This window comes from Oncorhynchus masou, chromosome 29 (genome assembly GCF_036934945.1).
Source record: "Oncorhynchus masou masou isolate Uvic2021 chromosome 29, UVic_Omas_1.1, whole genome shotgun sequence".
Lineage (NCBI taxonomy): Eukaryota > Metazoa > Chordata > Actinopteri > Salmoniformes > Salmonidae > Oncorhynchus > Oncorhynchus masou.
Genome location: NC_088240.1, coordinates 13,390,535 through 13,407,360, shown reverse-complemented (window position 1 = coordinate 13,407,360; position 16,826 = coordinate 13,390,535). Strand labels below are relative to the sequence as shown.

General features: G+C 45.6%; 1 protein-coding gene across 1 annotated transcript in view; it reads left to right on the top strand.

Moving 5' to 3' along the window:
* Positions 1-16,826, top strand: part of LOC135519454 (alpha-1,3-mannosyl-glycoprotein 4-beta-N-acetylglucosaminyltransferase A-like) — a 50,843-nt gene that overhangs the window by 33,550 nt on the left and 467 nt on the right. The window contains exon 2 of the mRNA XM_064944691.1: positions 14,258-14,425. Coding sequence (XP_064800763.1) covers positions 14,258-14,425 — 168 coding nt within the window. The remainder of the gene's footprint in view (positions 1-14,257; positions 14,426-16,826) is intronic.

Sequence of the window (16,826 nt, the reverse complement as noted above, 5' to 3'; positions counted from 1 at the left end):
TTTTAAATTTGCAATAATCAATGATCTGGCTTTCAAGTCTATGAAAATGACTTTTTTTGTTACAAATTTATCTAGAACCATGCGTAATGCACATTCACTAATAATAATTAACTTCTTGTAGCAGGTATTAGGCTATATAAAATTAACACCGGTCTCTTCAACAATCTCTCAAGCCCACATTCTAGTGATTAGCCAGCTAATCTTAATATTTCAAGTGTAGCCAACTAGGCTCTGTTTGCTAACAAGGTTGAACAGTTGAGTTGTTATGAACACACCCTTCTGTCCGTCTCCAACTGTTTGAACAGCATGTTAGCCTGTCCACTTTGTTCAGATGTTTAAATCAAGTGGCCTACCTTATTTCCCAGAATGAGAACGAGTTGCCAATTCCTTATAATTGTGTTTTATACTTATTGCACATTTCTAAAACGCAGACTAGACAGCTAGTGTAACGGTCTTTGGTTAAAATGCTGCTAGTGGTACGCCAATGCCGAGCCCGACAAACTGAGAATTTTACAGAATCAATGTTCATTTATACTCTCGTTTTAGTAGTCTGCTTTTGTGGTCATTGTGAGAGTTGAGACATAAAAAGGGTATTGTTAGACACGTTAACTTCTCTATTACAGTAAAATAATGTCTCAATGTGTTTTAGTGTCCATATGACCGATTCTGTTGGACCGAAGCTCAAATGCAAATAGCGATTTGAAACCGCTTGCCAGAGAGGAACACGTGATCTCTCAACTTTGTTGGTGTGAGAGGCAGGGGGAGGGGATTTGTGTGTGTTTAAACCATAGAGGAAGAGGTGAAGTGAGAGGTATCACTCTCATTCAAATCTGTCCAAAATAAGCCCAATGTGTTTCTATGGGTTTATTTTGGATCTAAGCTTGTCACCTGCCTTCCTGACTTTGGGACAACGACTCCCATTATTTGGGCGGAGACGTGCATCTCATCATTATACACAGATCTCTGGTGTAAATGGGAAGGTGCACAGAGGAGTGAAGGAGACGGGACCAAAGATACGACATGTACAAAAAGTGCTTTCATTTCTAAACGTTCATCCGATAGGGATGATAATACACTCAAATTAAAGCCGACAGTCTGCACTTTAACGTCATAGTCATTTATATCATTTCAAATCCAAAGTGCTGGAGAACAGAGTCAAAAAAAAGTAACTTGTTACAGAAGGCACTGATATTAAACTTAGCTCAATTAAAATATCAACATTTTTCCCATTTCAGAGCAAGTGTGTATTTGAAGTGCCATGTTGAGCGTAAAAGTCCTCATTTGAAACAGGTCCTATATGCTTGATTTAGAGTTATTTGGCAGCTTCAGTTGTGAATGATACAAACCTTAGAATGTCTTAGAAATCCAAACATACAGTGCATTGCGAAAGTATTCGGCCCCCTTGAACTTTGCAACCTTTTGCCACATTTCAGGCTTCAAACATAAAGATATAAAACTGTATTTTTTTGTGAAGAATCAACAACAGGTGGGACACAATCATGAAGTGGAACAACATTTATTGGATATTTCAAACTTTTTTAACAAATCTAAACTGAAAAATTGGGCATGCAAAATTATTCAGCCCCTTTACTTTCAGTTCAGCAAACTCTCTCCAGAAGTTCAGTGAGGATCTCTGAATGATCCAATGTTGACCTAAATGACTAATGATGATAAATACAATCCACCTGTAATCAAGTCTCCGTATAAATGCACCTGCACTGTGATAGTCTCAGAGGTCCGTTAAAAGCGCAGAGAGCATCATGAAGAACAAGGAACACACCAGGCAGGTCCGAATAGGGGGCCGAATATTTTAGCAAGGCACTGTATATGGGCTGCATGATGTGACTAAAGGATATTGATGATTTGAGAACGTCACAAATAAAGCTGGCGCTCTGTTCCTTGCCTCAGGCTCCATACGCTGTTCTCTCATCAAGTTATCATATTTTCACTCATCAGATTATTCTCAATTTAATATTGTCTTTACTAATATACAATTTGTTTTGATTTAGAATGGCCTGTTATGAAATGGTGAGGAACAGGGGCAGGAACAGGGGCAGGAATAGGGGCAGGAACAGGGGCAGGAACAGGGGCAGGAACAGGGGCAGGAATAGTGGCAGGAACAGGGGCAGGAACAGGGGTAGGAACAGGGGCAGGAACAGGAGCAGGAACAGGGGTAGGAACAGGGGCAGGAACAGGGGTAGGAACAGGGGCAGGAACAGGGGCAAAGAGACATGTCATCCATATGCACTCTAATAGGGATTGGAGGCCACTTTCCTGCTGTTTCGTTTTCAATCATGCTGCGTAGGCTACTGTGGTTATTTCACTCCATGCATCAACCACTGTTTGAGGACCATGCAGCCTCTTGCTGCGTAAAAGGTGATATTCCGCCCAAACTCTGTATGCCATGGGCTCTCCAACTCTGTTCCTGCAGGTACCCAGTGAAACCAAGGGAAATCTGTTGAGGAACATCAGTAGTAACATGTTTTGACAACAAAACACATGTCATTAAACTGTTGACAGCCCCTCTCTGTGCGCTCGAGAAAGGAATGAAGGAGAGAGAGGCGATTGAAACGCACGTCAGACTATTATGAAAATTTAAAAAATGTCCTATTTACTAAGCCATTCAAAATCAAATACAAAGTACTACACCTGCACCTGTCCACGACACAAGTTGTTCTGCTTCCACGAGCAGCATCAGTAATTCTACATTTGTTGTTAGACCAGCTAGCATGGACACTGACAGTTGTGAATCTGATGCAGCCGAAGAGCTACTGCCCCCTTACCCGGGAAAGCACCGAACAACAGACAGAGACATTGGACCATCGAAGAGGCGCAAATATGATGAGAACTACATTGATTTGGGGTTCACTTATATTGGGAGTAGTGTCTTTCCTCAGCCACAGTGTATTATATGTGCAAAAGTACTATCTCACAACTTTATAAAACCTTCACTCTTGTGCAGACATTTAGAAACAAAACATGACCATTTGGAAAATAAGCCACAGGAGTTTTTTGAGCGAGAATTAAGACGACTTTCGATTAGTAAGACGTATAAAAAGCCATTAATAAGAAGGTACTAGAAGCATCTTATATGGTGAGCTACCGAGTGGCTAGGACAGGCAAGCCTCATACAATTGTGGAGGACTTCTTCCTGCTGCCGCAAATATGTCTGGGACGACAATGCTGAGGGAAAAGGCCAAAAAAAAATATACAGACAATGTCTTCGTCAAACACGGTTTTACAACGCATCAGTGACATGGCAGGAGATGTTTTGAAACATTTACTGCTTCGCATACAAGCCAGTGAATTTTATGTGTTACAGCTGGATGAGTCAACAGACGTGGCGGGCCTGGCACAGCTCCTGGTATATATCCTTTACGTTTATGGGGGGTCAATTAAGGAAGACATCCTCTTCCGCAAACCACTGGAAACCAGGACAACAGGAGATGACATTTTTAAAGTACTGGATAGCTTTGTGACCTCAAATAGGGGTCAAGATGTGTTGGTATCACTACTGATGGCGCAAAAGCCATGACAGGGAGACATAGTGGAGTGGTAACACGTGTGCAAGCAGTTGCTCCCAACGCCACTTGGGTCCACTGCAGCGTCCACCGAGAGGCTCTTGCTGCCAAGGGAATGCCTGACAGCTTGAAATGTGTTTTGGACACTACAGTGAAAATGGTTGATGTTGTTAAAGCAAGGCCCCTGAACTCTTGTGTATTTTCTGCACTATGCAATGATGTGGGCAGCGACCATGTAACGCTTTTACAACATACAGAAGTGAGCTGGTTATCAAGGGGCAAAGTATTGACACTTTTTTTTTTAATTGAGAGACGAGGTTAAAGTTTTCTTTACTGACCATAATTTTCACTTGTCTGACCGCTTGAATGATGACGAGTTTCTCACACGACTGGCCTGTCTGGGTGATGTTTCTTCTCACCTGAATGATCTGAATCTAGGATTACAGGGACTCTCCGCAACTATATTCAATGTGCGGGACAAAATTGAGGCTATGGAGCTCTTTGCAACCGCGTACCTATGTGAGAGTGGATTCTCGGCCCTCACTAGCATGAAAACTAAATACAGGCACAGAATGTGTGTGGGAAATGTCTTAAGACTGAGACTCTCCAATACAACCCAACATTGCAGAGTTATGTGCATCCTTTTCAAGCTCACCCTTCTAATTAACCTGTGGTGAGTTATTCACAATTTTCAATGAACAAATAAGGTATTATATGTAAGATGGTTAAATAAAGAGCAAAATGTATTGATTATTGTTTGTGCCCTGGTCCTATAAGAGCTCTTTGTCACTTCCCATGAGCCGGGTTGTGACAAAAACTCAGTCATTCCTATGTTTATTAAAAATATCGTATAGTGTGTGTGTGTGTGTGGCAAGCTTACGATGATGGCAAAAAAACAAACATTTGAGAGTGCGCTGACCCTGGTGCTAGAGGGGGTACAGCTGGAGGTTGAATGTTTGAAGGGGTACGGAACTATAAAACTTTTGGGAACCACTGGGCTAGACCAATCATGTACCAAAGACATCTTAAATCAGTTTTGTTTTATGTTTTTCTGCTGTGTGTAATATGAGGGAGGCTATGTATTGTATAACGGTGCAATCATCATTTTAAGGAAGATGAACTACATTTTGGGCATTTTGGTCTTGTGTATAGGTTCATGCATTCTAATATGCATATGGTGTTTTGAGTGAATCACCTTAGAAAGCACAACCCATTTTGTTGTGTTAGATTTTGAAACAACATCTACAATGACCATGTTTTCCACTCAACCTTGTGTTGAGCTTCTTTCTTGAAATTGATCATCACAGTGAGGCAAAAAAACTTTTTTTTTTTTTAGAAACACGGTACTGTTTTGATGATAAATGTTTGATTTGATTTTTGATTGCATTTGAATTACTGTCAGAGTGGTTAGAGGGACGATGGAGCCCTGAGTACCAGGTCATTCGCGACCTGACGGCCATTAACGAGTTGGGTACTACCAACGCATGTTCGGAGTGCATAAAATGAGATTACAGTGACTGCGGCCATGACTCATGACTGCTGGTGTGGCAGTAATACAGTCACTACAACAGCCCTAGCCATGCCTCATAGGGTGGTGTCATTTCCTCTGTCATTCTCATGGTTGTGACTGGGTGATGCTCATCTGCTGGAGCAGAATTCCATTGGTCTGTGTAGCCTGTGTTTGTGGATGGAGAAAGAAGTGCATTTGGAAAGTATTCAGACCCCTTGACTTTTTCCACATTTTTGTTATGTTACAGCCTTATTCTAAAATTGATTAAATTGTCCCCCCCCTCTATCTACAGACAAGACCCTGTAATTTGTAATGTTTCAAATGTATTAAAAATAGAAATAGCTTATTTACATAAGTATTCAGACCTTTTGAGAGTCGAAATTGAGCTGAGGTGCATGATGATTGATGACAGGCGCAGGAATACGTAATAGCGGGGTTTATTTTCTCCACCCAAACAAAAGAGCGAGGTGTAAACCTCTAAACACGGGACGAGACCCTTGAAACAAGTGCACAATAACACGTATCATGGAAGCCGAAATAATAACAGCACAGGTACTCAAAGGACCAATGGACATGGTAACAATAACCGACAAGGACAATGGGGAACAGAGGGCACATGCATACACATACTAATCAGGGGGAATGGGAACCAGGTGTGCGTACTGAGACAAGACAGTCCGGGGTTGGTGGTAATGATCCAGTTCAGTGAAGCCGAGAAGGCCGGTGACGTAGACCTCCGGAGCTGGTGGACGGTATGAGCAGCAGTACCGGGGGAATCCCTGACAACCTGTGGTAAATTCAATTGATTGGACATGATTTGGAAAGGCACACACCTGTCTACATAAGGTCCCACAGTGCATATCAGTGCAAAAACCAAGCCATGTGATCAAAGGAATTTGTACATAGAGCTCCGAGACAGGTGTCATGATATGACTTTCATTAATCTGATGACTTATGTATCGAATCCACTATGTTTTTAATTGTTACTTGATTAAATTAATCATGTAACAATTAACTCATTAAGATTTGGGGCACCACGGAATAAGTTTAACGAGTTACCATCTCCTGAATTAAACTCTAGATGATATAAGATATCTATCGATAACAGTCATTTATTTATCATTACCGCATATCAGTCTTATAATTCTGAAGGTCGCATACTCCTCGCATCTGCACAAACCCCAGCTTTACTGATCATTCTGTACCACACATTGAATTAATTGTTTATCTACTAACTAACTAAATGATAACACACAAAGAGATTCCAATCACCACTACTGAAGATTTAAAAGAGTCCTCTGCTGCATACAATTTACAATTGGCATGAGGTGTCATAAAGCCCCCACATCAATCCCTCCTCTGCGGGTGAGAAGGGTCTGGTGGAAGTCAGATCCATTGTAAACCTGATCTTTGGAGCTTCACATGAGAGTCATGACACAGGATTGTGTCGAGGCACAGATCTGGGGAAGTGTACCAAAAAATGTCTGCAGCATTGAAGGTCCCCAAGAACACAGTGGCATCCATCATTCTTAAATGGAAGACGTTTGGAACCGTTTAACTTGGTGTAACTGATGTAACTGAGACAGGTTTGTAGGCCTCCTTGCTTGCACACGCTTTCTCAGTTCTGCTCACAAATTTTCTATAGGATTGAGGTCAGGGCTTTGTGATGGCCACTCCAATACCTTGACTTTGCTGTCCTTAAGCCATTTTGCCACAACTTTGGAAGTATGCTTGGGGTCCATTTGGAAGACCCATTTGCGACCAAGCTTTAATTTCCTGACTGATGTCTTGAGATGTTGCTTTTATATATCCACATCATTTTCCTACCTCATGATGCCTTCTATTTTGTGAAGTGCACCTGTCCCTCCTGCAGCAAAGCACCCCCACAACATGATGCTGCCACGTGCTTCACGATTGGGATGGTGTTCTTCGGCTTGCAAGCCTCCCCCTTTTTCCTCCAAACATAACAATGGTCATTATGGCCAAACAGTTCCATTTTTGTTTCATCAGACCAGAGGACATTTCTCCAAAAAGTATGATCTTTGTCCCCATGTGCAGTTTCAAACCATAGTCTGGCTTTTTTATGGCGGTTTTGGAGCAGTGGCTTCTTCCTTGCTGAGCGGCCTATCAGGTTATGTCAATATAGGACTCGTTTTACTGTGGATATAGATACCTGTGTACTTGTTTCCTCCAGCATCTTCACAAGGACCTTTGCTGTTGTTCTGAGATTGATTTTCACTTTTTGCACCAAAGTACGTTCATCTCTAGGAGACAGAATGCGTCTCCTTCCTGAGCGGTATGACGGCTGCGTGGTCCCATGGTGTTTATACTTGCGTACTATTGTTTGTACAGATGAACATGGTACTTTCAGATATTTGGAAATTGCTCCCAAGGATGAACCAGACTTGTGGAGGTCTTCTTTTCTGAGGTCTTGGCTGATTTCTTTTGAGTTTCCCATGATGTCAAGCAAAGAGGCACAGAGTTTGAAGGTAGGCCTTGAAGTACATCCACAGGTACACCTCCAAATGACATCATTTTCTGGAATTCTCCAAGCTGTTTAAAGGCACAGTCAACTTAGTGTATAAAAACTTCAGACCCACTGGAATTGTGATACAGTGAAATATAAGTGAAATAATCTGTCTGTAAACAATTGTTGGAAAAATGACTTGTGTCATGCACAAAGTACATGTCCTAACCGACTTGCCAAAACTATAGTTTGTTAACTCATTTTTCAACCACTCCACAAATTTCTTGTTTTAATGACTCCAACCTAAGTGTATGTCAACTTCTAACTTCAACTGTATGTTTTGGGGCATATTTTGTTTGTTCGCACAGTTAATAAATGAGACCCCTGGGGATCAGTGGCTTTGAGACAATTTGATGTGACTTCTCTTCTCTGCTCATCATTCTATCCTCTCTCTTTATTTCTCTCTCCACACATGCTCTCAGTATCACACACACATTCTCCATTTTCACTCTGTAATTGGGTATGACACAACAAAGCTCTCATGAATGTCTTGATTTATTTTGATTGTGCCCGTCTCAACATGTTGTATGGGAATTGTTCCAGTCCCCTGCCCCTATACAGGGCCTTTTGCAGAGATGCCTGGTTCTCCAGAGGACACTAAAAGAAAGAGGGAGGATGGAGAGGGCGAGAGAGAAGGGGGTAGAGGGTAAAATAGAGAACATTTCAGCAGCAAGTTAACTCAGCCACCCACATCCACATAAATATTGCAACACACTAATACTGTCCCTTATTAACTGTCATTACACCGTCAGCTGCATGAATCGGTGACTGAGTGTTACTGGTGGAGTGGGAGGGGATATTGTGGGTAGGGTATGGGTGTGACTGAGTGTTACTGGTGGAGTGGGAGGGGATATTGTGGGTAGGGTATGGGTGTGACTGAGTGTTACTGGTGGAGTGGGAGGGGATATTGTGGGTAGGGTATGGGTGTGACTGAGTGTTACTGGTGGAGTGGGAGGGGATATTGTGGGTAGGGTATGGGTGTGACTGAGTGTTACTGGTGGAGTGGGAGGGGATATTGTGGGTAGGGTATGGGTGTGACTGAGTGTTACTGGTGGAGTGGGAGGGGATATTGTGGGTAGGGTATGGGTGTGACTGAGTGTTACTGGTGGAGTGGGAGGGGATATTGTGGGTAGGGTATGGGTGTGACTGAGTGTTACTGGTGGAGTGGGAGGGGATATTGTGGGTAGGGTATGGGTGTGACTGAGTGTTACTGGTGGAGTGGGAGGGGATATTGTGGGTAGGGTATGGGTGTGACTGAGTGTTACTGGTGGAGTGGGAGGGGATATTGTGGGTAGGGTATGGGTGTGACTGAGTGTTACTGGTGGAGTGGGAGGGGATATTGTGGGTAGGGTATGGGTGTGACTGAGTGTTACTGGTGGAGTGGGAGGGGATATTGTGGGTAGGGTATGGGTGTGACTGAGTGTTACTGGTGGAGTGGGAGGGGATATTGTGGGTAGGGTATGGGTGTGACTGAGTGTTACTGGTGGAGTGGGAGGGGATATTGTGGGTAGGGTATGGGTGTGACTGAGTGTTACTGGTGGAGTGGGAGGGGATATTGTGGGTAGGGTATGGGTGTGACTGAGTGTTACTGGTGGAGTGGGAGGGGATATTGTGGGTAGGGTATGGGTGTGACTGAGTGTTACTGGTGGAGTGGGAGGGGATATTGTGGGTAGGGTATGGGTGTGACTGAGTGTTACTGGTGGAGTGGGAGGGGATATTGTGGGTAGGGTATGGGTGTGACTGAGTGTTACTGGTGGAGTGGGAGGGGATATTGTGGGTAGGGTATGGGTGTGACTGAGTGTTACTGGTGGAGTGGGAGGGGATATTGTGGGTAGGGTATGGGTGTGACTGAGTGTTACTGGTGGAGTGGGAGGGGATATTGTGGGTAGGGTATGGGTGTGACTGAGTGTTACTGGTGGAGTGGGAGGGGATATTGTGGGTAGGGTATGGGTGTGACTGAGTGTTACTGGTGGAGTGGGAGGGGATATTGTGGGTAGGGTATGGGTGTGACTGAGTGTTACTGGTGGAGTGGGAGGGGATATTGTGGGTAGGGTATGGGTGTGACTGAGTGTTACTGGTGGAGTGGGAGGGGATATTGTGGGTAGGGTATGGGTGTGACTGAGTGTTACTGGTGGAGTGGGAGGGGATATTGTGGGTAGGGTATGGGTGTGACTGAGTGTTACTGGTGGAGTGGGAGGGGATATTGTGGGTAGGGTATGGGTGTGACTGAGTGTTACTGGTGGAGTGGGAGGGGATATTGTGGGTAGGGTATGGGTGTGACTGAGTGTTACTGGTGGAGTGGGAGGGGATATTGTGGGTAGGGTATGGGTGTGACTGAGTGTTACTGGTGGAGTGGGAGGGGATATTGTGGGTAGGGTATGGGTGTGACTGAGTGTTACTGGTGGAGTGGGAGGGGATATTGTGGGTAGGGTATGGGTGTGACTGAGTGTTACTGGTGGAGTGGGAGGGGATATTGTGGGTAGGGTATGGGTGTGACTGAGTGTTACTGGTGGAGTGGGAGGGGATATTGTGGGTAGGGTATGGGTGTGACTGAGTGTTACTGGTGGAGTGGGAGGGGATATTGTGGGTAGGGTATGGGTGTGACTGAGTGTTACTGGTGGAGTGGGAGGGGATATCGTGGGTAGGGTATGGGTGTGACTGAGTGTTACTGGTGGAGTGGGAGGGGATATCGCGGGTAGGGTATGGGTGTGACTGAGTGTTACTGGTGGAGTGGGAGGGGATATCGCGGGTAGGGTATGGGTGTGACTGAGTGTTACTGGTGGAGTGGGAGGGGATATCGCGGGTAGGGTATGGGTGTGACTGAGTGTTACTGGTGGAGTGGGAGGGGATATCGCGGGTAGGGTATGGGTGTGACTGAGTGTTACTGGTGGAGTGGGAGGGGATATCGCGGGTAGGGTATGGGTGTGACTGAGTGTTACTGGTGGAGTGGGAGGGGATATCGCGGGTAGGGTATGGGTGTGACTGAGTGTTACTGGTGGAGTGGGAGGGGATATCGCGGGTAGGGTATGGGTGTGACTGAGTGTTACTGGTGGAGTGGGAGGGGATATCGCGGGTAGGGTATGGGAGTGACTGAGTGTTACTGGTGGAGTGGGAGGGGATATCGCGGGTAGAGTATGGGAGTGACTGAGTGTTACTGGTGGAGTGGGAGGGGATATCGCGGGTAGAGTATGGGTGTGACTGAGAGTTACTGGTGGAGTGGGAGGGGATATCGCGGGTAGAGTATGGGTGTGACTGAGAGTTACTGGTGGAGTGGGAGGGGATATCGCGGGTAGAGTATGGGTGTGACTGAGAGTTACTGGTGGAGTGGGAGGGGATATTGTGGGTAGAGTATGGGTGTGGGAGGGGATATCGCGGGTTGAGTATGGGTGTGACTGGATATCGCGGGTTGAGTATGGGTGTGACTGGATATCGCGGGTTGAGTATGGGTGTGACTGGATATCGCGGGTTGAGTATGGGTGTGACTGGATATCGCGGGTTGAGTATGGGTGTGACTGGATATCGCGGGTTGAGTATGGGTGTGACTGGATATCGCGGGTTGAGTATGGGTGTGACTGGATATCGCGGGTTGAGTATGGGTGTGACTGGATATCGCGGGTTGAGTATGGGTGTGACTGGATATCGCGGGTTGAGTATTGGTGTGGGAGGGGATATCGCGGGTTGAGTATGGGTGTGAGAGGGGATATTGCGGGTTGAGTATGGGTGTGAGAGGGGATATCGCGGGTTGAGTATGGGTGTGAGAGGGGATATTGCGGGCTGAGTATGGGTGTGAGAGGGGATATCGCGGGTTGAGTATGGGTGTGAGAGGGGATATTGCGGGTTGAGTATGGGTGTGAGAGGGGATATTGCGGGTTGAGTATGGGTGTGAGACTGGATATTGCGGGTTGAGTATGGGTGTGAGAGGGGATATTGCGGGTTGAGTATGGGTGTGAGACTGGATATTGCGGGTTGAGTATGGGTGTGAGACTGGATATTGCGGGTTGAGTATGGGTGTGAGACTGGATATTGCGGGTTGAGTATGGGTGTGAGACTGGATATTGCGGGTTGAGTATGGGTGTGGGACTGGATATTGCGGGTTGAGTATGGGTGTGGGAGGGGATATTGCGGGTTGAGTATGGGTGTGACTGGATATCGCGGGTTGAGTATTGGTGTGGGAGGGGATATCGCGGGTTGAGTATGGGTGTGACTGGATATCGCGGGTTGAGTATGGGTGTGACTGGATATCGCGGGTAGAGTATGGGTGTGGGAGGGGATATTGCGGGTTGAGTATGGGTGTGAGGGGATATTGCGGGTTGAGTATGGGTGTGAGACTGGATATTGCGGGTTGAGTATGGGTGTGAGAGGGGATATCGCGGGTTGAGTATGGGTGTGAGACTGGATATTGCGGGTTGAGTATGGGTGTGAGACTGGATATCGCGGGTTGAGTATGGGTGTGAGACTGGATATCGCGGGTTGAGTATGGGTGTGAGACTGGAATTCTCTGGTTGAGTATGGGTGTGAGACTGGATATCGCGGGTTGAGTATGGGTGTGGGAGAGGATATCGCGGGTAGGTTATGGGTGTGAGATTGGATATCGCTGGTAGAGTATGGGTGTGAGACTGGATATCGTTGGTAGAGTATGGGTGTGAGACTGGATATCGCGGGTAGAGTATGGGTGTGAGACTGGATATCGCGGGTAGAGTATGGGTGTGAGACTGGATATCGCGGGTAGAGTATGGGTGTGAGACTGGATATCGCGGGTAGAGTATGGGTGTGAGACGACACACACAGCATGCAAGCGAACAATAATGTCATTAGTCGGTGAGTTGTGCTGCAATGTTATTATTGTGTGACTGTATTCTTGTGGAAAGAGCATTGGGTCAAGTGGGATGCTGGTGGGAAGAGCATTGGGTCAAGTGGGATGCTGGTGGGAAGAGCATTGGGTCAAGTGGGATGCTGGTGGAAAGAGCATTGGGTCAAGTGGGATGCTGGTGGAAAGAGCATTGGGTCAAGTGGGATGCTGGTGGAAAGAGCATTGGGTCAAGTGGGATGCTGGTGGAAAGAGCATTGGGTCAAGTGGGATGCTGGTGGAAAGAATAATACGTGTGTGTGTGTGTGTGTGTGTGTGTGTGTGTGTGTGTGTGTGTGTGTGTGTGTGTGTGTAAGGACAGTTTGAAGCTTGTCAGTGACCCTGTCCTGCCCCATCCCACCCTCATCACTAGCTACCATGAATACATTAACCACCTTCACATGAATCACACTGACAATTATGACAGGATGGCACTGGAGGGAAGGGGGATTAGGAGGGTTAGAGGAAGGGAGGAGGGTACGGGGAAATAGTGAGGAGAAGAGGTAAAGGAGGGGGGACGGAATGAGAGGAGGAGCGAGATGAGTGACCGGAGGAAGAGGAAAGAGAGAGGAGGAGCGAGATGAGTGACCCGGAGGAAGAGGAAAGAGAGAGGAAGAGCGAGATGAGTGACCCGGAGGAAGAGGAAAGAGAGAGGAGGAGCGAGATGAGTGACCCGGATGAAGAGGAAAGAGAGAGGAGGAGCGAGATGAGTGACCCGGAGGAAGAGGAAAGAGAGAGGAGGAGCGAGATGAGTGACCCGGAGGAAGAGGAAAGAGAGAGGAGGAGCGAGATGAGTGACCGGAAGAAGAGGAAAGAGAGAGGAGGAGCGAGATGAGTGACCCGGAGGAAGAGGAAAGAGAGAGGAGGAGCGAGATGAGTGACCCGGAGGAAGAGGAAAGAGAGAGGAGGAGCGAGATGAGTGACCCGGAGGAAGAGGAAAGAGAGAGGAGGAGCGAGATGAGTGACCCGGAGGAAGAGGAAAGAGAGAGGAAGAGCGAGATGAGTGACCCGGAGGAAGAGGGAAGAGAGAGGAGGAGCGAGATGAGTGACCCGGAGGAAGAGGGAAGAGAGAGGAGGAGCGAGATGAGTGACCCGGAGGAAGAGGGAAGAGAGAGGAGGAGCGAGATGAGTGACCGGAGGAAGAGGAAAGAGAGAGGAGGAGCGAGATGAGTGACCCGGAGGAAGAGGAAAGAGAGAGTAAGGGCGAGATGAGTGACCGGAGGAAGAGGAAAGAGAGAGGTAGGGTGTAAGAGAGAAAGAGATGACAAGGAGGTAGAGAACGACGATAAGGTTACTAGAAATGACAGAAGAGAGGAAGTGGTTGTCACTGCACTGAGGATGACAAGGTTCCTCTCCACCCCTCCCCCACATGCTCTATTCCTGGGGAGAGAGGGAGAGAGCTCTTTGTTTGGTGTCCCATTTGCTGTAAACATGTTATCCTCAAGGGGGAAGTGGTTTAGGAGCAGGGTCATCCATAACAACAGACACTTTTAACAACTCAATAGCTATGTGTGTTTTCAATCTAGAAAATAGAGTATGCCTGCCTGAAGCAGAGCCAGATTGGGTCTCAGAGCAATCTTTTGTCACAGGGTTTATTGCTTGTATTGGTTGTTGTTACTGTATAGTGATAAATCACATTGATGTCGTGTTCTGAACATACATAGAGGTCAAGCATTGCTAAGGGAGAAGTGTACTGTCCGCTGACAGAACAGTTTGGAAGGTTCTAACAGCACTTCATATTCTATTTTGTATTAGAACACGTTACATGACTATTAGCCTACACTGGGACACATTGTTGGAATAATGAGCAGAAGATCTAACCCCCCCCTCTCCGTCCCTCTCTGTCCCCATAGAGAAGTTGGTAGCGTACCAGAGGGAGTTCCATGCCCTGAAAGAGCGCCTCCGTGTGGCCGAGCACCGGACCCTGCAGCGCTCCTCAGAGCTCAACAACATACTGGAGCAGTTCAGACGGGTCATCGCTGAGACCAACGGCAGCAAGGACGCTCTCACCAACTTCTCAGGTACACACACCATCCATCCACCCATGATGGATCTACACACACCGACACACCCATGATGGATCTACACACACCGACACACCCAGGATGGATCTACACACACCGACACACCCAGGATGGATCTACACACACCGACACACCCAGGATGGATCTACATTTACCAGCTTCTCAGGTTACCCATCACAATATACACACACAAAAAGACCCATTCAAGCTGAATCCCCCTTTTGGGAACTCTGCCATTAATGTAGAAGAGATAGGAGGAGAACTGAATGATCCAGTCTATCTAATAGTGCCTGTCTCCTTAGTCTTACTGCTGCTCTCAGGCTTCAGGCCATCGCCATCCTAACCAGGCCTTTAGTCATGCTAGACTTGAATTAGAATTAACATCATGCTCTAATCCTCCCCTCCACCCGGGACTTTGCTCTGAATGGAATTGTTCTATTTGTTCTGCTTCTATAATTCTGTTTTTTCTCAAACATTCTGCTAATTCTATGACTTTTTCTCAACCGTTCTACCAGTCTAATGCTATGATTCTCCACCGTTCTACCAGTCTAATGTTATGATTCTCAACCATTCTACCAGTCTAATGTTATGATTCTCAACCGTTCTACCAGTCTAATGCTATGATTCTCAACCGTTCTACCAGTCTAATGTTATGATTCTCAACCGTTCTACCAGTCTAATGCTATGATTCTCGATTGTTCTACCAGTTTAACTCTATGAATCTCTGATTCGCCAGTTGCGAGAAACTTTCTAGAACAAAATCATTTTATTAATGAATTGCGTTGCGTTGGGATTTGAAAACGTTCATCCACCACACAGTGATTACGACAACAAATGACTCCAAAGAGAAGACATGTGGATATACATGTATGAATTAAATTCTGTATCTCCACATGGTTTAAATTAAGAACTAGATTTCACCTCATTCCTATAGGCCACATTTTAGACTGTTACACAAGACTGTCCATAGCAGATTTTGCAAATAGTTTGAGTCAGTCCCACATATTTATGAACAACTGATGCTGATGTACTTTGTGGTAATCTATCTCATGAAATGATATAATGTATCCAAGTGAGCAGACACCAACAGTACCAGTCAAAAGTTTGGACACACCTACTCATGAGGAAGTCACCTGGATTTAATTTAAATGAATACCTTGTTAATTTGTGGAATTTATTTCCTCCTTAATGCGTTTGAGCCAATCAGTTGTGTTGTGACAAGGTAGGGCTGGTATACAGAAGATAGCCCTATTTGGTAAAATACCAAGTCCATATTATGGCAAGAACAGCTCAAATAAGCAAAGAGAAACGACAGTCCATCATTACTTTAAGACATGAAAGTCAGTCAATCCTGAACATTTCAAGAACTTTGAAAGTTTCTTTAAGTGCAGTCACAAAAACCATGAAGCACTATGATGAAACTGGCTCTCATGACGACAGCTACAGGAAAGGAAGACCTAGAGTTACCTCTGCTGCAGAGGATAAGTTCATTAGAGGTACCAGCCTCAGAAATTGCAGCCCAAATAAATGCTTCAGAGTTCAAGTAACAGACACATCTCAACATCAACTGTTCAGAGAAGGCGTGAATCAGGCCTTCATGGTTGAATTGCTGCAACGAAACGACTACCAAAGGACACCAATAAGAAGAAGAGACTTGCTTGGGCCAAGAAACACGAGCAATGGACATTAGACTGTTGGAAATCTGTCCTTTGGTCTGATGAGTCCAAATTTTAGATTTTTGGTTCTAACCGCCATGTCTTTGTGAGACGCAGAGTAGGTGATCGATGATCCAATTGAGATGGTTTGGGATGAGTTGGACCGCAGAGTGAAGAAAAAGCAGTCAACTAGTGCTCAGCATATGTGGGAACTCCTTCAAGACTGTTGGAAAATCATTCCAGGTGAAGCTGGTTGAGAGAATGTCAAGAGTCTGCAAAGCTGTCATCGAGGCAAAGGGTGGCTACTTTGAATATATATATTTTTTGGGGGGGAGGTTACTACATAATTCCATGTGTTATTTCATAGTTTTGATGTCTTCACAATTATTCTACAATGTAGAAAATAGTAAAAATAAAGAAAAACCCTGTGTCCAAACTTTTGACTGTAACTGCAAGTCAACTGATTCATGAATTGCCCTTCATGCCAGCTCTCATACCCTATAACTCTGTATTTCTTTGTAACTAACATGTATACAGGTAGACCAGAAAAGCCACATCCCTGATTGGCAGATGAATGTCATGCCTGATTTTGAAGCACCAGCTACTCATCAGTTGTTCTTTACAAATGCTGTTTTGTACCTACACACTGAAGAAGGCTGCAAAGCCGTAATGTCTGTGTAGCCAATGCAGTGAAATAATACAACATTCTAGAAATGAAGTGAGCTTTATGCGACAGCTTTCTG